General features: G+C 37.1%; 1 protein-coding gene across 1 annotated transcript; it reads right to left on the bottom strand.

The window, feature by feature from the left end:
* Positions 1–2,989: 2,989 nt before the first annotated feature.
* On the bottom strand, positions 2,990–26,285 carry TMX4 (thioredoxin related transmembrane protein 4). The gene is made up of 8 exons (XM_086745576.1): positions 26,116–26,285; positions 17,174–17,289; positions 13,023–13,068; positions 11,855–11,983; positions 10,880–10,925; positions 8,579–8,680; positions 6,332–6,395; positions 2,990–5,029 (listed from the first exon to the last, which is right to left on the bottom strand). Exons 1-8 carry the CDS (start codon positions 26,283–26,285, stop codon positions 4,743–4,745), a joined length of 960 nt encoding a protein of 319 aa, XP_086601702.1. The 3' UTR covers positions 2,990–4,742.

Raw genomic sequence — 26,285 nt, 5'->3', positions numbered from 1 at the left:
CTTTTCTACTGCTCCAGTAAGCCCTCAGAGAGGTATCTTCTTATTTCCTCTATAAAAATACACTTAGGTTTGTCTCATTGCTTATACAGAGTAATTTCCCAAACCTGATTGGATTTTGCCTGTTGTATTCCACCTGTGTGCTTTCATAGTGAAAGTTTCATGTTCTTACATCATGAGATAGAACAGGAAGCAGTTGATCAAACAGTAAACCAACAAAATGCTCACAAGGGCTGCATTTGATACCATCCCCCCTTTTACTTTACATCAGGAAATCAATGCAATGAAAAAGAAGGAAACCAGTGAATGGCAAACCACCCAACCCATACAGCAGTTCTATTCACCATGAAAGGCAGTTCAGAAAACTCACCTGAAGAGAATGAATCCGTGTACTGGATCCAGTAGTTGTTCACATCATCCAAATACGTCACAGCAATGGTGCCTGGTAGTCGCTTCTCCCTCCAGCACGCCTGGCCTTAAGGCCAATTTCCTTAGAAACAACTGCTTGCTGTGAACTACAATCACAAGATCCGCCATTTAGAGCTGTATGCTTCTTTTTGATCGCATCTGTAGGGAGAAACACACCGCTGTCCTCCAAATCCCAGAAAGCTAGCACATGATTTCCAGAGTTAGTGGATTTCTCAAGAGGGGGAAAAAAAACCCTAACTTAACATAGAGGTGAAGCCCTCAAGGGTTCAGATTTACACCATTTTGCCCAGCAGTCTGCATTTTATACCTTCAAGAGCATACTGCTCAGCCCAGAGTTACTACATACGTCAATCTACGCGTGCTTCTTCCAAGCATTTTTTCACTCATGTACCAAGGAAGTAACTAATTAATGTACAGGTTTGTTTTAACAAGTTTAAGGAATCTTCACAAGTCACAACCTCTATCATCAATTGGAAGATCAGTATAAAAAAAAAAATCTTTTGTTAATTACACAGATGAGCCATCTACACACTGAGGAAACGAAAACTAACTACAAGATGATAATAAATACAAAATTTATATGGAATTTCAGTAAAAATACCCATAGTATAAATTTGAACACGTTCACATAAAAGACAATGCTGTGTAACATTTCCATGAAGAAAGTTCACATAACAAGCGTTGCCCAGCATAGGTACAGCACAGAGTATTCCAGGACACGCATACAGGTTTCAGACAAATTTTTTTTTGAAAGGCTGTATGTATTTCTAGCCTCTCAAAAAAGTAACCCACTGGATTTTCGGAATGACTTGCTTTTAAGCATTCATGTCCAGATCCATCAGGGACTGCTTTTCAGAGTGGCTCACATCCTGTCTGAATTTTCAATTGGTTCTCAAAAAACTTAAAATACAGCTCTAGTTTACAAGCCTTACAGCTCTATCCTTAATCAAAACATTTTGAACAATGTTAGCAGCTTCTCCAAGGACATTTTGTCTATACTGAGGTTGCAAGAACAAGTTCAATTTTTTTTTTTTTAAATTAATAACAGAACAGAGATAACAGAACACTCAGATTGCACAAAAGGTTGATACTGACTGGTTTTTTTGGAAACACACCAAGTTTAATACTATTGTAATAGTCTAACTAGCCTTACTATACTTGCATGATTCAATTAAAAAGTATTCTAGCTGAAAAAATCCCGATTCTGGAAGATGTATTAACATTACCCTTTTCCTGCACAGCTAGTGTTCTTTCTGTTAAACCCAAGTTTAGCCTTTACAGTGTTTGAGACTTCTTGTTTGCCAGATAAACATTACCCAAAGTTGAGTATCTCCAGTATCATGCTACAGTATTTTTCCTACAAATGTAAAACTAAGTTGGAGATATCAGTGGTTGCATAGCGCCAGTTCTTCTAAAGTCTTAATCACAATTTAGTGATCTTTGTAATAAAATACTCCAATATATTTCAAACATACTCACATTCAAGCCAGTATTAATATTCCCCATTTTATTAACAAAAACACAGAGCCATGACATACGTATTATGTTCAAGAAACCTCAGAATCCTGGTATAGCTCATTTCCAGATTCACAAGACAGATGTATGAAGAGCTGTACTGCTGTCACTTGTTGCGTGCTTACTTAATGCCCACTCATCAGAGAGCGATCTCACAGTTAGGCCTATTATGATGGAAAATACTTAATATTTTAATTTTAAATAATCCAAACTTAATAACGACAGGCAAAACCAGAGGAAATGTAAGCAGATACTTCAGAGAATCACCACTCAAAGGAGCTTCTGATCTTTCTCACAGCATCTCATAAACCATGTATCTTGTAGGACAAGGTGTCATTTGTGGTTTGTGGTTTTGTTTATTTTTTAAGTTCAACGACATCGTAATGAAATCCAACTCTTGTGAGAACACCTAATTTCTCTAAACATTCAAAAAGCCTGAATATCTCATCTTGAGCACTGAAAAGAGGTACACTTGACTTTTTAATAACTTCATATTCACAAAAGCATGCAACGAAGCCACTCTGAGGTATAAGCATGTTCTGTATCTTAAAGTTAAAACCTCTTTAAACAGCTGAAGAGGATATTAGATGACTGGCTCCATGATATTACAAAAGTGAAGACCAATTGAATCAAAATTTAATACTGACATGCTCCCTTCTACACAGTGAGTATCACAAGACCCTATGCAGTATAAGATACCCTCTTTGGTACACAACCAAAGTCATCATTGCCCTCAATCTGTGCTGGATACAGTCCCACATATTTCAGTGTCTGGTAGTAGTTTTGGATCCACGACTGAGGGGATATGTCTATTCTTATCTTAAGTAAGTTCACGTAACTGAACATACACACTGACTCCTGCTTGTTTCATAAAATATGGGTAAAGTCTTGTTTTTCTTTTAGACTTTTTATGAACTCCTGATGCACAAATAATGAAAAAAGCAAATAAATAATGGAAACAATAGATCTATACTCTGAGCTTCTAGGTGCTTCAGACTACAATTGCTCAGTTACACGGGACAACACCCAAATAACACAAGACAAACTGTTCTCATTATAATGCAAGATATATATATTATCAACTGTATGTTTTGACATATGTGAAAGCTTATTTACATGTGTCCACTGTATGAAATTCAAGTTCTAGACTGAGAACGTTCCTTAAGAAAATTCATATTCAATATATACAGTGTAATTTTGTTCTTCGCACAGTTGTAACAGACAAATACAAAGTTTCTACCATATAGTTCCAAGACACAATATCCAACAGGACACAGACAGGAAAAGTTAAGTTTTCTTACTAAATATGCTCTTTATGAGCATTAAAAAAAACCCAAACCAAACAAAATAGTTTTCAACACAAATTTGCCCTGTTAATCTCAGTCTCAAAGGAAACCAGCATTTTACACTTGCAACTTGTCTCTTCTGATGAGAGTATTTCATCTCTGATTACTCCTTACTCTTGAAGAACAAGATGAAATTCATGCATGTTAGCAAGGTTTATGCAATATACACATTTAAAAATAAAAAAAAAAATTAAGACGCATCATATGCACGTGATCACACATCAACCAAACAGAAACATATAGGATCTCACTGTAGGTATTCTGTAACAAAAAAGCGCTTTATATATTAATCAAGTAAAAGAAGGGAAATACTGATATCTTTAATGACTTAAGTCTTCTAACCCCATCTAATGCTGTCTACATAGCAAGCCATTTTCACTTTACACTGTTCAACAGGTAGTTATCCTGATATAAGTAGAAAAGCCAAAAGTTTCTCCCCACTGCCCACCCTGGCCCTCCCTTTTCCAAATGTGCTTATTCCTGTGACAAAAAGTAGAAAAGTGATCGAAGGTAAAGCCTTAAGTGTCTCTTCAGTTAACATTACTAAAGCAGTTTGAGTTCTGTCAAAAGTATTCCGAGTTGGAAATGGCAGGACTGCATTGCATATGACAAGCTTGTATTGGCAAGAAATAGACAACTTACTGACTGCAGAGTGAATACTTCTTGTAGCAATCTCTTAAAGGGGAGGGCAGGGGGGAAGTGATGCTTTGGCAAAAATCCCCTGACCAAAATAATTTCCCTTAAATCTTTTTAAAGTTCAAACATATTTCAAACATTTAGCTGCCACTCTTTCTTGGCCTGAGGTTTTCAATTACTCAAACTCCTTGGGTCAAAAAAACTCAGCTGACAAGCTCAAGCTGTGCAGCATGCCTCCAAATTACTAAAAACTGAAAAATCTGGGGGCATACTGTATGATAAACTTTCAAAACAAACATCAATAAAAATGAAAGAGAAAGGTGCTTCAGTTAAAAGTGATAAAAATAAACCCATTGTACACAACATTTTTAATAGAAGACTACTAAGGTGCCTTCTTTCACTGCCGTATCTCTTATCTGGTGCTTCTGTAGCATTTGGAAACAATAAACATTCAGACAGAAAAGTCACAGTCCTGCCAAGCTACTGTAAAGAGTTAAAAGTCCTGATCTTCCTCAGGTCAATGCTTAAAGGAACACAAGCATAGATGACGATTTTACAGCTGGTGAACTGAGACTGTTACACCACTTTTCTCTCAGAAGACTTCAAACAGGCAAGATACACTTCTTTTGATTGTCACGGCTGAAGTTATACAACACATAGCTTAAAAACCAAAGTGTAAAAAAAAAAAAAAAAAGCAGCCTGCTGATAGAGCAGAGGTTTTGAGTAAACACAAATGACAAATCAAGTGTAAGCTTCAGCTTCAGACCCAGGGTCTGATACTTCTTTGGTCCAAGTGTACAAAATACACCACCGAAAATACTATCGTTCATTGTCAGTCACCTGACTTTTACGCTGTCTTAATGAGCTGTCAGTCTCAGAATCAGCTAAAGGTTGTTCGCTTAAGTCTTCCATTTCTTCTTCCCCTGATTCTTTTCCAAGTGCTAAATCCTCCTCTGAGTCATCAGCACTTGAATTTGCTGCATCTTCTCCATCCGAGAGATCTTTTACTTCTGGAGTCTCTTCCGCATCATCTGTGGAAAGCTCTGCAGCCTCCTCCGGTTCTTCTAATGCTGCATTTTCCACATTATCCTTTGTAATTGCTTCTTCTAAACAAAAGAAGAGTTTCAAATACTGAAGTTAGACTGAATCTGAGAACAATGTCTTTTAAAGTTACATCACCATGTATATATTCCAAAATATTAATGAACGTTATTACTGAAAACTTGTATGAGACTGTATTTTCCCTATTTTTAATTATTTGAGATAAATCTTCATTAGTATTTCTCCTCCATTTTAATTTGTTTTTCCTGCATATCGTGCCTAGATAGCTTTATTTCTGTTCTACCGAGTTACAAACTAAAGACAGATCAATTTTACTTGACTCCTTGAAGAGGTATAATTATTAAACAAATCAGTGGGACAGCAGTGAGATACTGGTAAGATCTGTCAGATAACAGCTGCTGTTGAGTCAACCAGCCAGCTGGATAGCACACTGCACAAGTATGCATAGGTGCGTTTTCCTTTTGATAGTGATGAACATCTAAGAGTTTGAAGATGGTAGATTTGGCTAAATTCTTATTGGCAAGTGTCACAGATGTGTCTTCAAGAGCACATCAACACACATAAATGTACACAATTAAACAAATTTTTTCATTACAGTTAGTTTTGACTCCACTTAATAAGACAAACTTACCAAAAGGCGTTCTGACTTAACACACATGTGGTGCTGACAAGAAACTTTATTTCATGTGCAAGTTTTTGCCTCCCATATTCATAGGGAGCAGAATATTATTCCGAAGCCCTCTCACTAAGGATCAGGAAGATGTATGTTGTCTTCTTTTATATGAAGGAGATGCAACACCTTCCCCTGTCCTAGAGATCTGCAGTCTCTAGATTCATTTGATTCCCTCTATCTCCTCATTTCCCCAAATGCAAATTAGAGAGAATTTTACCAGTTCAGAATGTTGTGTCTCCTAATGAAATACACAAAGTGCACATTAGGATGTGGAAGTGTCCTGCCAAAGCAAATTCCTTTCTATATTTAAGCAACAGGTCTAGTGAAAATGCACCTACATAAAATAGACAAACCCCAGTATCTTTCTTCAAGACTTCCTCATGTTGAATGCACTTCACCTCTTCACAGTTGTAGGAGCTAGAACAAATTATTGTTGGTTTTGAGGGTTTTTTTTTGCTGCTTTGCTACCCTCTAGGTGGATGCTTTGACATCGATAATTTAGAGCCTAATACAGCAATTCTTGTTAGTGTGACTAAAATGAATACCTGGATTATTGGTTCACATCTAACTTCTTGACATCTGAGAATTGCTTGATATTGGTTCACATCTAAGTTCTCCCTCCTACAAGTGTACACTCAAACGTAAACTATCTCACCCGCTTAAGAGTTCTTACCAGGTGTTTCAGCTCTGTGTCTTGACCTGGATGTACAAAGGCAGTCTGAAATCAAAACCAGCATCTGTATAAAGGAAAAAAAGGCTTTTATTAGCAAATCATCCCAGCAGCACCCCTGCACTACTAAGTATTTTTCTACTTATCCTTTTTAGATAGACATACAATAAAAATTTAGAACATTATCTTGCTCAGAGATAAGAGCTAAATAAAAACATGGAAAAAAGCGTGTTCTCAGTGTATACCAACGAACATTCTCTGCTTTCTACTCCAAATTTTCTGCCTCCTACTTTCCCAAATTTATTCAGTATTGAAACTGCTTGCAATTTAAGAAGAGAGGCCCAGAACACAGTTGATGAATTTTTATTTATTTAAAGCTTATGAAACCTTCTCGGTCAAGATTTTCTATATTTTGGAATGTTATTCAATTCTGACTCCTGATTCCATAATAAAGGATATGTACTTCCACGTTTCGTGCTTGATTTTGTCTTTTTGGGGTATTTTTTTGCTGTTATTTAAAGCTAGTGTTGAATACACACAATCAAAATGCAGGGAAGATAGCATGTGACAATGAGACACAGATAAGAATAATGCAAAGAAAAAAAAGAGATGATACCATGTTGAAGAAATACATTTTAATCATTGAAGAGCTTTTTAGAAAGAGCTGAGAGATGAAATTCACATTTTTTTCATCTTTTTCAGGTTTTTTTTTTCAGTGAGGAGGAAGAAAGAAAGGATTTTTTAAATCATTATATTCATTTGCTCCTAGTTACACTAACTTGATTTGCATTCATTTGGTGATGAAAATCTACCATCTAGAAAAATTCTGCTGTTTAAATTGTATAATGAAAGGCTCATAGATACCAATTCTGCACATATATTATATATATAAATGTGGTTTTGCCTAAATACACACACTGCTTTGAAATCACTTCCCTGTACTACTGAGAAACATACTCATGCAATTTTTCTTTATTTCATTAACACTAATATTTGTGCTGAAGAGCAGAGATTCAAGTGCCAGAAACAACCTTTACACTGCCTACATGGAACAGCAATATAGCAACTAATTCAACAAGTTATCAGCATAACTGTTTTAAACTGTCTTTGCAGTTGTAGAACACACTTGTGGACCAAGCAACTAGTCTGAAAGAACTTGTATTCCCATCCGTATCTCCTTTTCTAGCTCAGTTTTCCATTTAATATTCACGTTTGAGAGGTCGCAGAGCCACATCACTCAGATATTCTGAGAGGAAATAATCCCTGCTCCACAGGTAAAGCGGCTTTGAACTGTGTCCGCTGATGAAACAACACAGAGCTCAGGATATGGTCCTTAACAGTCACATACAGAGCTAATAGGTTCATCTGAATAACCTTCCTGATGTTTTGGAGATTGATATATGAATGCACCAGCCCTGGTTAGTAACAGAAAAGGTCAGATTTTTCAATTACTAATGAGAACTGAAACCAAAAGATCATGGTGGAGAAAGAAATGAAGTCAGATTTTATTAAAACTAAGCTGTAACGATAAAGCTATGTCCTGGAACAGAGTCAATAAGTTAAAGCCCCAAATCTTCAAAACCTTTCAAAAAATATTTTCATCCTTTCATTTTGAGGAACAGTACAGCGGCATACTTACATTGCTAACTCCCACAAATACAATCCCACTCCAGCTAATAAAACTTTCTCCACAGAGCCTGTGTTTTTAGAAAGTTGGAGTCTTTACACAATTCTTACCACAAGCATTCAATCCTTAAGTACAGAAGCCTTAGATACAAAAGGCCAACATAAAAATCACTTGTTTACTGGATGAACTAAACAAATCCAAATTGAATTTTAATAGATGATAATAGAATAGATTATTTCAGTTGGAAGGGACCTGCAACAATCATCTAGTCCAACTGCCTGACCAATTAAAGGGTGATCAAGTTAAAGGACGTTAGTAAGGGCATCATCCAAATGCCTCAAACACTGACAGGCTTGGGGCATCGACCACCTCTCTAGAAAGCCTGTTCCAGTGCCTGATCGCCCTCTCAAGGCTTCCTGATGTCCTGTCTAAACCTCCCCTGGCACAGCTCCGAACCATTCCCACCTATCCTATCACTGGATACCAGTGAGAAGAGATACATCATTAAAATAAGGTACTTCAGTATATCTTATCAGTGAAGTTTATATTTTTTTTCACAAGTTAATGCAAAGCAAAAGTTCTAGGTAATCAAGAAAAAAAAAATAAGTAATATGCTTTCTTACCAATCCCAGGAACAGGCCAATCAATAACGTAGCCAACATGAAGATTGCATAAGAAATCCAAACATTAATTCCAAGAGTGTCAGTGAGGTAGCTATGAATTTGCTGGAAATCAGAAGATGATACTTAGTAACTTCATACCAAACACCGCTTATGATTTATACTGCCGTTGCCATTTTATAAATTGATACGTAATTAAGATTTTCATTTAACAGTATTTATACTAAAGTCTTCCCTCTCAAGCCCTCATCATCCCTAAATGTCATATTATAATTCTTTTGATACCATTAGATCTTGTTTTTCTTTACCGACGCTTTTTAAGCAAAGGATGCACAATTCCTTTTAAGACAGTCAGCATTAGAGATGCCATATGTCATCTTACTGCAGATAAATCTATGAGGAAGCCTCAGAGCACACAGGAAAGGACCACAACATTCTTGATCCTTACATTCTGTAAGATGGTGGCAACTGTTGGCCAGACTCTCTTGGGCTAGATGAACCCATAGCATGAATCTGTACATTTGCTCTTACGTTGTCTGTTGTATTAAGGAGACCATACAGTGAGCATCCCTGTTAATGACAGTCATGGCACCAATAGAAGTCTATGAAACTGATTATTTAAAAAAAAAAAAAAAAAAAAAAAAAAAGGTAACTTAGAACTTAAATATTTCAGAACAAAAAAAAGCAACCAATTGAGGTTAAAAGTGTCCTTTTATGTCCACTTCACAAGCACACCATCAAGTGAAAAAAGTGTAACTTCATGCAGAGGTTTATCCCCATAATTACATCTAGAAAGCAGAGTGGTAGACACTTAAAAGTTGCACAAGATCAAAATATATACTTAAATTCTGGAATTCGTTCATTAACTAAAATTGAGCCATTTAGTTCTTACTCAAGCTCTTTAGTTCTTGAAAGAAGCCACTCATTCTAAGAAGATACTAAGTCATTTCACTTATAAATTTAAAGACAATAATCCAAATACAATACTAAGATTTCTCTGAAACTGAAGTCTGTTATTCAAATCTACAAATTCAATTGACTGAACCAAGCATCACATCGAGACAGCCTGGCAGGAAGTAAATTATGATATTAGGTCTGTTCCAAGTGTATATCCATTAGAAAACAAACCACAATCAACATTTACAAAAGTTTAAATATTGAATTCCAGGGTCTTGTTTTTTAATGTCATAACAGCTTCCAACATTTATTAAAGCATATGCAAGGATAACACAGCAAGAAGAATGAGGAAACATACAGCTGAAATATTCAAAGCGGAAAACAAATTAGAGGTTTCTTCCCAGAGCATTTAATCTTTCAGGAAGGAAAGTAGACAGAGAGACAGCAACCATGAAAGAGAAATGCCAGAAGGCTATAAAAACTTAATACTATCCAGTGAAAGAAAGAATCAAAGATAGCTTGCACAGGAAACCTAATAACTGAAAGTTTCGTTTGATTCTGGGTTAGTTAGATGCTTACTGGAAGGGAATGAACTCTGTTCAAATTCTCTATTACATTTATTTTTTGTACCACGTTACAATATTAAGACCTTTTGCTACAAATCAAATATAGTCGCTCAATCTTGGCTACACTTGTTTTCTAGAAAGAGTATGTCTCCTGACCAAAACTGGAAAGGTCTGAAAACTCTCAGCATCTACATACTACAGGAAAATCTTTGATAACTCCCAAATGAAAGTATCTTGAAATATTTTTAAGCTAAAAGCATACTTCAGTGTATGCTAAGCATTTCTCCTTTACTTCTGATAATTACTCTACTGTCCAAATTTGTTGTGTTCCTATGTGAATGGCATTGACAGTTTGAAATCCAGATGCAGAAATTCTTACTGAAGAATTAATCCATTACCCTTTCTTCTCATGTACAATACACAAGATGCAAATGAACTGCAGAAGAGCATTATTTACAGCTCCGAAAATGAACCTAGATATAATCTTTAAGAATAATATTAAGTGAGAAAACCAGGTAGATGCTAAATGAATTCCTGATGTTCACAACCATTTTTTGCAGCAGCTCTCAAAAAACTACCTTATCATGTTAGCACACTTTGATAAACATTTCAACTATACCAAGGTAATACAAACAGTTTAGTATTGATGATAATTTTTACAATCAAACTGCACTACAAAATTTATAGAGTAAAGATACTATACATCCAATGTATGGGAAACGTAAGGAAAATTTAACTCTCAAAAGGGTAATAAATATACTCAGTTAGGTTTTGACTTCTAAACAGTATTATTCAAAGCATAAAGAGGGGCTATGGAAAACACTACCACATAGTTACTTACCCTGATCCACCCAGAGAGGTAAAATATCCCTGCCATACCATGCATTCTAGGAAACAAAGAAAAGGAAGGATCAAGTTCTACGACAGACGGAAGTTGAGATACACAGTAAACTGCCCAGAAACCAGAAAAAGAGTCTATCTATAGACTTGCAATGCCCTTCAGCCCTTAGTAACTGTCAGAAGGGGGGTGCTGCAAATAAATACATTTTCTCTGTATTATGTTCACTTAAGCCAGCTCAATGCAATGCATTGAAACAGTGACTTGAAATATGGCGTTTAAGCATAAACAATAAATACTAATTCCAGCCCTGTAGCTCCTCTCCCCATTACTAAATATCATATAGCTCTTCCTCATTCTCAGATGAAAAATAAGGACACCCACTGGATCTCTGACATGAACTTACATGGAATAGCTTTAGCCAGAATGAAATGCAGGCCATTCACATCTTTGGTTCATCCTTTATATCATGCAAGCATTCTACACTATTTCAAAGCAAATCCAATGCTCTGAAAGCAATTTCAGATACACTGCGCAAGCACTAGACTGTTTCCTACTCCAAAGGAAGACACAAGACTTCCTTGTAAACAAATAAAAAAGAAATCCTTAAAGCTAAAGGCTGCCTGCCCCAAGCACACAGAAATCAGAAAGTAATAACCTACATAAACATGCATTTGATTCCAGTACTCAGCAGATATTGAAACACACTTATAGTGCTCAGTGACTATATTTTTTTTCTTTATATATTTTTCAAAGATGATATAAACAAGCCTCAGCAGAAATGAACAAAAGTCAGTGCAGAAAATAAACTGCTTTTGAATGTGAGAAACCGGGAAGTAGGCTGTAAATACAGATTGCTTCTGCAAAATCTACATGTCTAGGGAATGAAGGCCTTTTGTCTCTAAGCTGTCAACATAGCACCCTTAATGAATAGTGAGCTATAAAGCATGTTTGTTCTTAATAAAAACAAAGTTTTACATTATGGAAGATGGAGACTTCCATCCTGGTACAGGCTCCACAGCTTCCCATTTTCTCTCCAACACATAACCTTGAAGATCTTCCAATGTCCGCGAGCCTCGGTATCTGCGAAATACTCCATCATTTGCACTAAAACCCAAAAATACGCATTAACTCAGATATCCCTTAAAGCGTTTTTACAGTGAAAAACAAAAACCATGTACATTATAAATTTGACTTGCTCAGAAAATTGAACACCTAAGCATTTCCAATATTTTTTTAAACTGTAATCTATGATGGAAGGTTTTATCTTTTAAACAGCATTTTGCAATTTATTAAAACTGTTGTTTTTCTTAAACATTGACTCTCACTACAGCAAATACAAAGCACATTAGGTTAACAACCAAACCACTTTTTAGACACAACTCAGAATTAAAAGTGTGCATATATATATACACACATATATATATGCACAACTCAGAATACCATGACTTAATACAGAGTTTAATATTTAAAGAATGATATCTTTTTACTAGACAGAGACACAGCAAATGTCTTTCCTGATCTGTTTTTAACAGTACTGATAACTTTATCAATACAATCAATGCTCTAAACAATAATCTGAACTGAAATAAAAGGTCAGTATTCCTTCATTTTTACCTGCATTTCAGAGTTAGCAGTTTAAAACAAGTGACAAGTAGGAGTCAAGAGCTACATATCGGTACTGAGTCAAGAAATGAAAAATTCTAGCAGTAAGAGCAGCAGTACAACAAAGAGTAGAAAATTTCTGTACTGTTTTACATGTGACCTACATGGTCAATTATTCACATGAGAAATTTTAGTGACATTTATACAAGGTCAAGTGTGTCTGCTCATATATGGTCAGGTTTCTAGAAGCCAACACTGCAATCTTGCACCAGTTTTTACAAATGCTATTAAATGTTGCTTGCAGATCAAAGACCATCACTTATCTAGGTACAAAACTGTTTGTAGGAGAATCTTCCACCGTAAGTGAAAAATACACACTTTATGTTCATGAAGTGCACCAAGCTCCTGAGAAATGTCTTAGAGATTGACTAAAGCAAAGTAAGCCAGTTGTTAGTTACACCTTCCATGCCACTATCCCAACAGGACAGGACAAAATAATACATACTGAAACAGCTAATTGCTTTGAGTATGACACACTTACTGGTAAATTGTAGGAAGTGTTGTGACAAAGAAACGACCACTCAAGCCTAGAAAGGGAAGAAAAAAAAAAAAAACCAACACATCAAGCAGCTAAGTAAAACTGAAATTTCTCAGCATTCTGACTTATCTATAAATACCTACAGATCTGTATTTGTAGACTCGAAAGCAGCAGATTGCACAGCTTTTACCACTGTTTTGTAAATACAGGTTTACAGTTTGTCTTCAGAAATGCTACAAACAGTTGCAGATACTAAATACTGTTGCCAAATTAGGGAAAAATGCTTACCTTGAAGAATGTTTACCACAAGGTAATTTTTCTACATGGATGTCACTAGTCAGTATTTGCAGACAGCTGAAGTTTTTGACCAGACCAGGAGCGTGCCCCTCTGACCAAGAGAAAGAAGAGCCACACAAAAGCACCCATATTCCAGGATGCTGAGTGTTTGCATCTGCACGTAGTCTCATGCCCATGACCTCTGTCTCATCTAGAAAGTTGGGCCCCTAATGATAGCAATGACAATGATGGCTTACAAACACTGGCCCCAGATTTTAATTTATCCTCTAGCTGATTTTAAATTATTTAGTGCCACACATTTCAGATCTCAGGTACTTGAAGTCATTAAATAAATTAATCTTCATATTTGCTTGTTTATTTCTTCCAAATAATCCACCTACACTGTACAACCAACCTGTTCTGATATCCTGTGGGAAGGCTCAATCTCTCTCATAAACACAACTGTAGCAAGGCCATGTTTTTGATGTTTCTAGGTTCTTATGCTTCCTTTCCATACTTTACTCCTCTCCAGGTAAATACAAATGCTTTGCCAACAAATTGATAATAAAGCTTGGGACACTTTTGATCTTTTGGGAAACTAAGTCCTTATTCAGATTCTGATAAAGCAAATAGGAGAATTTCTGCCTGTAAAGACAGAGATGTGCCAGACTGAACTACGCTAGGTATTTTAAAAAGTTTCAGTAGTGACGCTTTTCCTAGTGTGAACTCCCCTATGGAATAGACAAAAAAGGGTTGTGGGTTTTTTTGTTGCTTGGGGTTTTGGTTTTTGTTGGGGTTTTTTTTTGTTGTTTTTTGTTTTCTTTGTTTGTTTTTTAAGATGTTTAAATGAAATCAAGTGTGAGCATCTTTAAAGTTCCAAAAAGAAAATCTTCTTAATTTCAACTTTTCAGCTTTCTGCCTTTATTGCTATGAAAGGCAGAGTGGTGGAACAGTTTCTAAAACAGCTAAAAGCTACGCCAGCACAGGGAGAAATAAAGTAAACAAAAACACAAGTGTAACACTAGAATTAATCCAAGCGGAAAGCACAGCTGCACAAGAAAAACTAGGTGGAGAGCCATAAAGAACATAATAAGCTTAAGAGCGGAGAAAGTCATGGGAACACTGAAAGACTCTCTGAAGTTCTTTACAAATGCTAGTCAGGCAAACAAAAAAAACAAAATAGCTATCTTAAATCTCTCTTACCAGTAGCCTATCCTAGAGCAAGTACCAACACGGTCAGAATGAACGATGAAATCTATAAATTACACAATATAAACTCTGTTGCCAAAATGCATCTAAGCATCCTCAAAACTTTAGTTGGAGGTTTGCTGCTTATCTAAAGCACCTCCTTAGATCAGTAAAACCAGATGCAAGCCAGCTCCAAAAAGTTAAAAACAGACAGTAAATTGTTTTGGTGCATGTTTAGTACAAACATGAACTGGATAGTAGTTTAACTTAAAATACAGTTAAGCATCTGTCTTTGTTTGCTAATCAAAAACTAGCATATATCTATTATAAAAGCAACAGATATTCAAGAACCAGAGAAAACTCACTATTTGCACACATACACACCTCAACACACAGAGAATATAGGTGCCATCTAAAAATAAAGCTGCTTTAATCAAACAAGTACTCAAAGAAGATTACAGAAGATCCAAGTAGTCTTGTTTTAAATCACACATGTTGTGATTGAGAGCTTAAGAAAGGCACCACAAATACACAGAACTTTGAGATCCAGAAGTGCCTCCATTACTTGCTCTTGAAATACTGAATGTTTCAATAGAAAAGATGAGGAAAGAATAAGCACTTTAAGACTACTACATCAAGTGACTGAAACACGCTGTAAATCCATTAGGGCTCTGGTGGATTTATTCTTTGGCCACCCGCTGTAATTAAGCACCATGAATGGCTACTTTCTTCTGCAGGTTTTGGAAGTGCAATTTTACACAACTCTGCGCTCATCTAGTGGTTTTCCCCTAATTTAACACATTTTGACTACTTTCAATTTAATGAAGAGGTTACATAACCAAAGCTAATTAAAGTAGCGCTGTGCAAGCAAGAATAGGAGATAGAGCATTTAAGCACACCAACTGAAAGGCTGAAGTATGAGCCTACAGTAAGAATACCTCAGTAACTTTGGAAAGCTTCCAAAGGAGCTCATATACCTTCAAAATTACATTAGCACCAAAGGTTAAATCTGTAACAAATCTTTGTTTTTCAGTTTGAGTATTCATTAGTTCCAGAAGTGGCTACAGTTTTCATGATTCGTGCTGAACTGGATACTGGGGGTATATTATGCATGCTTTGGCACAAATTCATCACTTTGGGTCATTTCTTTGACTTGAAGAAGTCAAACATCCTCAGAGGTCAAGACTCTCGGCAACATTAGAAATCCAAAAATTTAAGCAACTTCTGGTTAAAAGTGACATCTAAGGTCTAAAGAACATGGCATCACTCAGTAGTCAGACAAATTTAAACCAAAAGAAAGTATCAAGTATGTGACTCTTTCAGGTCCCAATACTTCCATTCAAGTTATTTACCAGGAAGAATAATTGATGACCTCAAGTATTTTATTTTTACAGCCTCACTTCTGAAAGTGCCTTTTTAAGTTACAGTCATATCCAAACGCCACAATGAAGACTGAAATCCTTTTATTTGAATACTGCATAAACAAAAGAATCTGTCTAACTTGGAGAAAATAACAAGACAGAATTATAATGGATCCCCATTTACAGTTTGAAGTCCAGAGTAACCATTACTTTGTTAACACGCAGAGGCTGACTTTAAGTTCATAGCCAGGCAAATACTTTTAATATTCAAACTCATCTATTTAATAAACTGTTAATGACCAGTATATGCACTACAGGAGAGCCTCATATCAACAGCTTTTTGGCATCAGAGTTTTTATATACTTCTAAACTTTTAACAAAACATTAACCTATACAAGGTCTAGAACAGTTGGTATTTTCTTGTGAACTTAAATTGCTCTGACACCAGAGTTTAAGTCATTTCCTGCTGTTAACTTGATAAAGCTAATGTGTTCAGCATGTTTTCAAACAATAAAATGGACATATTTTCTAACACATTTAAAAAAAAAAAGATCAGTAAAGCTTAGCCTTTTTATTCTAGTAACATTTCTTCCTAACTCTGTCAGTCTTTTGATACTGCCGATAAAATCTTTTATCCCCTCAAAGCCAAAACAAGCATGAAGCATTCCCAAGAGATGCAGAGGTTTAAACAATATTGGTACTGCTTACACAAACACACATTCAAAACTCTGAAGAGAGTCACTAAAGGAATAAATAAGACTGTATTTATGCTTCTGTGGATAGTTAGGAAAGTCTTTTCGTAAGCACATGTGCATATGTGCATCACCAACAGAAAACAACAGTAACAGCTGTACTTTAAAGCACTACTACAATTAAACAAGACAATAAACCAGCACCATTAAGGAAACAGTTAAGAACTTATTGAAGCAGGCTCACAATGTGGTAATGCTACCACACCCTGAAACTCCCGGTAACTGCGGGCTACAGAACTGGATTCTTCTGCAGACAGTTTGGGAGAGAAAGGAATGAGACAGGCAACAGCTTTCAGTGAAGTAGATTAAAATAGAGAATAAGCCCCTTTTAATACAGTATTAAGCCAGATCACTCCCCAATTCTTTAATCCTTCAAATTGAGTTTATAAACTCAGGCTCATAGATATGAACTATATGGAGAAAGAAAATGGGGATAGTGTTATTCGATTCAGAAACCTCTTTTCTGACTTGGCCAGTATCCCAGGTACTCCAGTAAAATAAAGCACACTCCCATATACTAAGAGGTACTTATATTGACTAATTCCTTTTATTAGAACAGTCTTACTTCATACTATACCTGGTTCTTCAGTGATATCCACCTTTCCCACAGTGATATCTAGACGTTCACTTTCCCTTGCAAAACTCTCCCATACCAATTCAATCTGTCGACAAGCTGGGCACCAAGGAGCATAGCTAAGGGGGAAGACAGGTTAAATATTTTAATATTATTACACTTAGACATTTAAATTGATTTACTGTACAGAGAAAATACAAACACATCAATCATAGGAAAGAAGCCTACAGTTTTCTTAATGAAGTCGACTGGATAAAATAATCAAGTAGTTTTGTATCAATCCTGATGTTCCTCCTCTTGTAATTAAAACAAAACCAAATCTCCACAGATTTGAGAAATGCATATCTAAAAGCCTCACCACTTGTGATTTATTCTGTTTACATATGAAATAAATCTACTTCCATGGCACCTATCTGAATTACTGAAGCCAGGCTGTCCTTTGAAGTGGTATCTTTCAACATAACATTTTGTTGTATTATTTCCCACACCTCGGAACTTCTAGAAGTTACATTTGCCTTAGCCTACTACGCAACGCACCAGAACATGCCCTTTTTGATAGCACTCTTTAGAAACTTAAAGAAAGTGCACATCAGAGTCCTGCTGCTCATACTGATTGCCTTTCTCAAGTCTTGTTTTTTTCCCCAGGATTAATCACAGCAAAATAAGAAAGCATGTTTTGATAGCTACGTTTTCTATACTACCAATTGGAATAATCAAATCAAGTTTGCAGTTATTGATAATACCAACACAGAGACAGAACAGCCAATACCAGATAATGCTTAAATGTTGATAAAACCCCATTTGCCATCTTTACCTATTTTACTCCCACATGACTGACAAAGTCTGTGTCAAACTTGTGCAGTTTGTAACGGTCTGTGATATATGCAATTAAGGTAACACAGAGCACCTAGGTATAGCATGTAACTGAGCCAGGGCAATTACCATACACTGCCTTAACCTTTTACAAATGAAAAAGATCTTTATGTGGTTTAATGTAATTTAATGGGAGGAGGAGGAGATGGAAATGTATATATGCAAGTTTCTGATATTTTAAAATGAAAGGGAGCAAAAGAGTAGATCTACAGGTACAGTACTTCTCACAGTACTCTATATATGCTACCACACTTCTCAGCCACTGTTAACAATAGAAACAAATTTCTTCACAGACAGAGACCATTATACCCTTTAGCAGCCCACATAACCACTACACTCTAACTGGGAACCTCTACAAAGAGCTCCCTTACTCCTTCAGTTTGTCTGCCAGCACTATCTGACCTAAAAAGCAGCACTTTCTATTGTCTGGCTGTTTTCTGATCAGGAATGCTTACTTTCTTAGTGGCTGCACACAGAGATTTCCCTAGCCACCCATGGATGTTTCGCATAAATAAGACAGAACCTAAACCGGGTAATTTCTCACAGAAGAGGCAGAATTAAGTTTATCCTGAGTGCTTTTTGGTAGTTTTGAAACCTAAGTATTTTAAAAAAGGAAATCTTGTCATTCGGAAGTTAAAAGGATACAATTTAAAAATGTGTTGTATTTTACTGTACTAGAAATTCATTAGTTTAAGTATGAAAAATAAATACTGTGGTTTTTTGAATCAACATAATTTAATGTGAGAGTATCTGAAAACAGTACATAAATCTCATCCTGCCAAGAAACAGCCCTTCAGTATCTTTCAAAGAGATGATGGAAACAAGTCTCACATGCAGAGCTGTTTCCCATTGTGTTGCTGGCCTATAGAGGGCTTTTAATAATAGTTGGACAGATACTGTACTTTAAAAAGAGCATTACTTTATTACAGTGGCTTGACTGATAGGTAAGAAACTGCACACATCCATCAGATAATGCTGCTGACGTTGCTCTAAAATTAAAGACAGAAGTCAGAACGTTTTCTAAATCCAGCTTCTCTAGATGTGCCAAACTCATGCCATGAAATTTTCAAGATTAATATACCCTCTAGCCTGTTTGAGATACTATGTGATCTTGAAATAGAAATTTGGCTCACATTAACATTTATATTCACATTTCACATTCACGACCCTTTCTTCTAAACAACATTAAGTTGGATATTCAACACACGTGGCTAATATTCATGATTATAAACTTTTTCTATTGCTCAAAGCAGCATTAAAATCTATCCATATCACAGTTTGGCAGTGACAGAACATAACAATGACCTTCACTAAAAGCCTTAGTTGTTAGCTCCCTAGTTTTTATTACCAATCCTGGACGTGTGATGGCAACAGTCACATATGATGCTACACGATCCAGCCACTCAAGATGAATATTGGCACAATCAAGCTTAAAATATTTATGTTCCTGAAATTACATGTTCAATTTTTGCCTTACAGGAAACACCCTGTCCCCACATATACAAGAAAGAACTTGCCATAGACATCAGATTTTTGCAAGAGCTATCACTGCTGTTTACTTCAACACCTTCACTTTTACAAAGGTTTGATGTCTGCATTCATTCTGCAGCATTCGAAGCATGAAGAAATTCAAGAGTACCTCCCAGAAATAACAAAAACATTCTATTGCCAAAGCTTTATTTTGCTTCCCTCTCAGTCTTAAAATACCTCCCCTTACAGTTTCTCTTTCAGTATGATACAGAAGAGTAAAATACTTCACATACAGGTCATCTTTATCAAAAGTTTCCAAAAACTTTTTGCACCCTGAAGACTGAAACTTAAGGAGGTATTTATTTAAATGTAGGCTTCTAATGAATCCTTTAGAACTGTGGCTGATTTGTATTTCTATAGCAGTCACAGTACAACTACCATTCTTACACTCCCCTGGAAAAAAAAAAAAAAAAAAAAAAGAAAAAAGAAAAAAGAAAATAAAAAAATCTGTTGTAGCAGGAAAGCTGATCCATGTGTGTGCCGTGAAACCAGTCCTCATTACTTTTCATCAAGTCACAAGATGCAAGACCAGGTCACACACAAAAGCAAATGTGACCAAATTTCTTCTGCCATGCTCCACACATAGACCAGAAAATAATTAGCACCTCATCAATGCCACCAAGTTTAGGGCTGTTATTCCTCTAGCTTCTCCCTTTGCACAAGGGAATACCTTTGGCTGTTAACTTGTTTGCACTGTGCCCTATGCCCTACGAGTGTGCTAGGAAAACAGCACTCAGGTCTTTCCAATTTAAAAAAAAAAAAAAAATAAAATCAGAATCCTCTGGAACTTAAATCAAGATCTGGGACTTGGTTAAGGAAAGAAAGTTTTCAATAGCCTGTTATACATTAAAAAGCAATTTACTGATCTCCACCATTTAAAAACCAAATTGAAAACACCACATGCCTATAAATTACACACTGCCAAATTATTCACTGCAAGCAGGTATTGCACATCGCTACATCTCTCAACATACACCTCATTTGTGAAACACCAGCAACTTCACTGATGGCTGCAATACAAAAAAAAAAAAAAAACCACAACCAAAAAACGAACAACCACACACACAAAAAAACCACCAAACCTTAAGTTAAAATCAGTTTGAGTCATATCACTACAGAGTTGATCAGCAAACACAGAATGACTTCACTAAGATCTACTGATACACAGTTTTCAATTCCAAGCCATTAATCTCTCTCCTTGTAACTGCTTGGGTGGGGAATTCACCAATTCACTCATTTTCAAACGAATTTGACTCCTTGCATCTGCTTTTTCACTACCATTACCAGTAACTATCAGCGCCAGACAGATGTAACCCTGAATACCATTCTACATTTTGCTCTGATGGCAATTTCATGAAGTTGCAAGAACCTAGGAACAAGGAAAAACAACTTACAGATACAGGTATGAAAGGATTTGCTGAAGAGAAAAAGCAAAATAGGCGAGATGAAAGTTTCCCCATATAGTCTAGTTTTTCTCTATTCAAGACACACTATTTTTTATAAAAGGTACTGCTTACAGTAAACCAAGCTATTTGCTGGATTTCAGATTGGGAGTAGTATTAAAATTAGAGGTGCAAATGTTGGGACAATACCTAATAGAATGGTAAAAACAGTATCAGAACAAAGTAATTATTACTTTTATACTTTTAAGTAGTTTTGACTTATTGCTATAGATTTCATAAATATACCAAAAAAAAAAAAACAACCCCAAAAAACAGTGCCTGATGTCTTTGGGTGTTACCTTAAGACTATCATTTGATTTGTTCTTGTTCCTTAACACAGATAGGTCTTCAGGCAGGATAGGCAGCTTTGTAATTACAGCAAAAGATAAGCTTCAGAAGGTCAACTATATGGTTTTAGCCTACTTTCCAAGTGAGCAGGTGGGAGCCAACGATACAGAAGTTAGTCCCTGTAATCTACCAATACCTGCATCACAACAGTACAGGCTCTGGAAGCCGACAAGAAGTTTCCTTCAGTATGCCAAAACCCCTCCAAAACAGACAGGCAAGACCTCCCCACACCAAAACGTTTGCTCCACAACAGTTAAAGAAGTTGTTTTTTTTTTTTTACAAATTGTTGAAGCCCAAGCTATCTCAAAGTGCAGACAAAGGAGGTTTCTTCGCTGGATTCTCATACCAGACAGGCCTGCTGAAGTGACAATACACCGATGCACTGTTCTCGGGATTTTGTTTCAGGCTGCAAGCTCAGCCTTCTGAATTCTCATTCTGCTGTACGTACTTCAGTAACTTGACACACGTCTTTTCCAATAACACCCGAATAAAGGGGAAAAGTAACTGCATACTGTTGTGATGCACTAGAAGCCAAACAAATTGTATTCTCGAAGACAACATTTCAAGTTCTACTTTCCACTTGTTCTACAGCTTAGTGACAAAACGCATTTTAAACTTCCAAGAACGAGAAGAGAAGCAAAGCAGGGTATATTGTAATTATTCCCCATTTTCAAAAACAAGAAAAGAATAGAGTGTTATCTGCAATTAAAAAAAAAAAAAAAAAAAGACCCAAACAACTTTCCTCACAAGCAATTTTTTTAAAGGTGGAGAACTGATTTTTAAAAAGTAAAGCAAATAAATCAAATCACTGAAAAATAAAGTGAAATCTTTTAGAACTTCAGCAGGTTAACTTCCATCATTCTAGATGTTTTTGTCAGCTTCTATGATAGTAAAGCATCTGCTGTCAAGGGTATTTTGGTTTCACATTTTATCAGTTTCTGTTCAGCCAATGCATGGCACAGTAACCAGCCACATGTTCGGTTATTTAGCAAGAGTCCATAGATAATTTGGTCACTTCCTCTGAACTCAGTCAGGAGAGCTGCAGAAATACTAACAAATCAAAAGTACAAGACTCTACTCTCAAAAGCAACAGGAAAAATTCCCAATCTTATTGAACTCTGAATCTAAGTTACAGTCATTGTTAAATAATTTATGGAATTCTGCAGGAGTTTATTTACACAAAGTGTTAAAAGTCAGCTGTTAAAAAGCATTAAACCATGTAAATACCAAATCATCCAGCTAGATTTTTAGCACATTCCCTTGAAACTGCAGACAAAAGTGTTAGTGGGAGGACTGAATCCTTGTGATAATCTGGCCTACTAGGTAGCAGGGCAAAGTTTAACAGTAACTGATAATGAGAAAACAAAGTATGGGCCTATGCTACAGGTATGATACGCTAGCCTTAAAAACATAACTATTACTTACACTATTCTTCTCATCTTCACCTGGCTAGAATTAAAATAGAAAATTAAGACATTCTTTTTAGGTACACGCAGCACTAAGTCTGTACTGAAACAAACGGGAACCAAAACATTTAACATCCTGTGTGGGAACTAAACTAGAGATCTCCCCAATGGGTAAGTTCCTGAAGTACTGCAGGTGCAACAGGAGCACATTAAATAGCTTCATTTGTAACCAGAGGCATTAAGAGAATAAGTGTATTGGTGGGTGGGGGTTTTGTTTGTTTGTTTTAATCTACTTCAAAAAGAAGATGTTAAATTAAGATCAATCAAGCTTGGAAAGCTATGTTTACAAATGCAAAATGCCCTTTTAAATAAACAGACCAGAAATTAGTTTTCTATATTCCTAACAGACACAGTATTAAAAATAAAGACAAAAAGAAAATTCATATTAATGACTCATTATCTTGCAGCTACAGACTAGAAATAAGTTAATAAGAAAGCCTTTTATAACAGTACATTCCAGCATCACACTTGCAGCACCTCAGCGAGGATCTGTGTGCTACGATAGTAACAGTAAGCAGAAAGTGTTGCAATGTCTTTCAGAGACACAAAGTTATCCAGAACGTTTTTATCAATTAAGTGCAGCAGTACCTCCAGTGCCTGCAGTTTTGCCCAGCTAGGAATAACTGAATGTTTACAAAAAGTCAGCCAAGTACACACACTTCAGCTAGGAGCGATGAAGGAAGCAAACTCCTATTTCCACTACCAATCCTGTGCACAAGTAACTGACTTAAGTTTCTCTATTTGTGCACCTGAGAACAACAAAAAAGTGGTAGCATGCAGTAATTCACCTACACTACTTGCACAAACAGAAAAACTGACATCAAACAGAAGTGGTAGTACCTGTTCCTACCAGGGCAGAAGGCTTCAAATCAGTAATCTAGAGCAGGTGACCAAAAATGTTGGGGTTTTTTTTTTTTTGCGCATCAAGATCCTATAATAACATATGCATTAAAAAATTAAGCACTGCTTGGAAAACAAAGGAGGTTCTTTGAGCCTATAAACAAAGGTTATAAACAGCTAGCAGGTTCTTAGAGCAAGTGAGGTTGTGATGAACGTTATTGCAGCCTTGCCAACACACCTACCACACAGCATGGAAGGAATCCGTGAACTGACATGCAGGACTCCTGTCCAGATCACCAGCTCTAAGCCAGGTAAAAATCAGTAGAAACCAAAATCCATCAGCATGAAACCAGTTGCAAGAATCGTAAGAAATCAATACTAGATCTCAAACTCCTATTTAACTCTCATTAATTCAAGAACAGCAGCACTGAGTTAGCACCCTGAAGAAAGACAAAGGTTTCTTCTCACTTAGGAGAAAAGCAGAAAGCACTAGAAATGTACCATTGAAAGTAGCATGGAAAACCAAGGATCTTTCACACATCAAAACAGTGTACATGAAATAAAAGTAAGTCTAATTTAAGCAATGTAGCAGTATGTACAGCATTCAGCTAGCACTAAAGCTAACTTTACCGCCACTACTGTTGCCAGCTACCTGTCACTCCAAACCAGAGTGCAACGTTCCAAGTGGAGTAAGAACTCACAAAGTATTTTAACTGTTTGCTATCCCAACCACTTGTGATTTCAGTCAGTTCCTCTATTCTTTCTTCCTGAGGGGCATGGGCCACTTGTTATTTAAATATTTTCTCTTAGAAACAAAAACTTTTGAGTCACCACAAATAACCTTCTTCCTCCTTAAGAGACATCAACTCATGTGTGAATCAGTAACTTTCATACAGTAGCTTCCACATAGGACTAGGATGTCAGAAGTGGAAAAATTTCCATTTAAAAAATAAATTTATTTTCTCTCACTTCAAGATCATCTCTTCCCCCGCTCCTTAGAACACAATAAATAAAAATAGACTCAAAATCAAACCCAAATCCTTAGTCACAATGAAACAAAGAAGTAGCCAACTCTATCAACAACAGTGCTCTCTCAGCTACTTCAGGAGAGTTCTGTTCTATTCACTGATTAACATCAGGTATCCAGTATGATCCTGAGCAGTAAAGCCCTAGTCTCTCCCCCTGATAAAAGACTGCAGATAACTCAAATTCAATTATAACAAAGCTTAAAGCAGCTGGGTAAGCATTTATGAGGGAGTGCGAATTCAGATACTGACAGGCAACCTTGTGTGTTCCACAGGCTAACCAGTCTGTTTCAAACTGTTCAAACTCAAGCGCTTCCTCAAAAGAGTAGCGCGCATACCACAATAAAATCCTGTTTCATAGCTGCAGAGCACACAGATACCACATGAGCAGATAGCCTACTTAAACTACTTTTTTTCTGAACTGTTGTCTTAAATAAAACCTCAAGTTCATCTTCCTGGTTCTAAATGGGGGAATGATTTGGACTAGACGACCTTTAAAGGTCCCTTCCAAGTCTAACTATTCTATGATTCTGCAATTCTAAATACAAACAGGTCAGCTAGCCTCCAAGCACAAAATGTCATGTGCATTTCAAGAAGAGTATCATGTCACAAGTGAAGCCACGACACCACTACAGTTAGTTTAAAGCACCTAAAACCCTAGACCACAATAGGCAAACCTCTCTAGCTGTCAACAGGATAAAGCAACACTGAAAAGTTTATGACATCTGATGTATCTCCCTTGAACAAGAACTTTAGAGCAATGCTGCTGGAAGTGATGGTGGACTCAGATATTACGTAATACCACTTTGGAAGCCTACTCCTGCTAAATATTACCTATCAAATTCAGCCTTCCTAGCTTGCACAGAATCCAATGAAAGTGCTAAATGGGTAAGGAATGCAAGGTGCCATGCCTGCCAGTACTCCCTAGCAGGCAGCTGTCTTGAATAACACTGCTGAAATGTAATCAGTGACACCACGGCTTACTCAAACGCGCCCAGCTTAACCTTGGGGCACTCTGTCGCTCTGTGCCTGTACAAAACCAGAACCTGAAGGAAACCTACCTTTACCAGACCATCTAAAACAAGGTGAGCGTGTACCCGAAGGTTCAGGGCCCACAACGCTTGGTGGAGAAGGGGATCACGGGCATTAGGTGCCCCTGCGTGGATGCCCCCCCGCCCCAGGCCAGCCATTGCGGGAATGGAGGGGAAGGTGCGCGGCTGCTCCCGCGCTTCCCTTCGCGGGGTGGGAGGGCCGGCACCGCCCGGCCCCTCTCCCCTCTACACAAGGCGTTAGGGGCCATGCCCGCTTCTCCTGAGCTGAGGCGGGAGACCGGTCACCCTACACAGGGAAGCCTCCTCCACCACCCCCCGCACCCCACCCCCGGTGCCCCTGAGGCGGGCGGGAAAGCAGCCGCTACTCACAACTCCAACATCCACTGGCCCTGCAACACCAGGCTCCAGTTGGAGCCGCCCAGCACTTGCACGCGGCTCCGCGGCTCGCCGGGGCTGCCCACCCGGGACGGGGAAGAGAAGGAAGCAACAGTAGCGGGACCCAACACCGCTGCAAACAGCAAAGCGGCACAGGCCGCCAT

The sequence above is a fragment of the Chlamydotis macqueenii genome, chromosome 3 (genome assembly GCF_036417535.1).
Source record: "Chlamydotis macqueenii isolate bChlMac1 chromosome 3, bChlMac1.mat, whole genome shotgun sequence".
Classification (NCBI taxonomy): domain Eukaryota; kingdom Metazoa; phylum Chordata; class Aves; order Otidiformes; family Otididae; genus Chlamydotis; species Chlamydotis macqueenii.
This window is presented reverse-complemented; position numbering and strand designations above follow the sequence as displayed.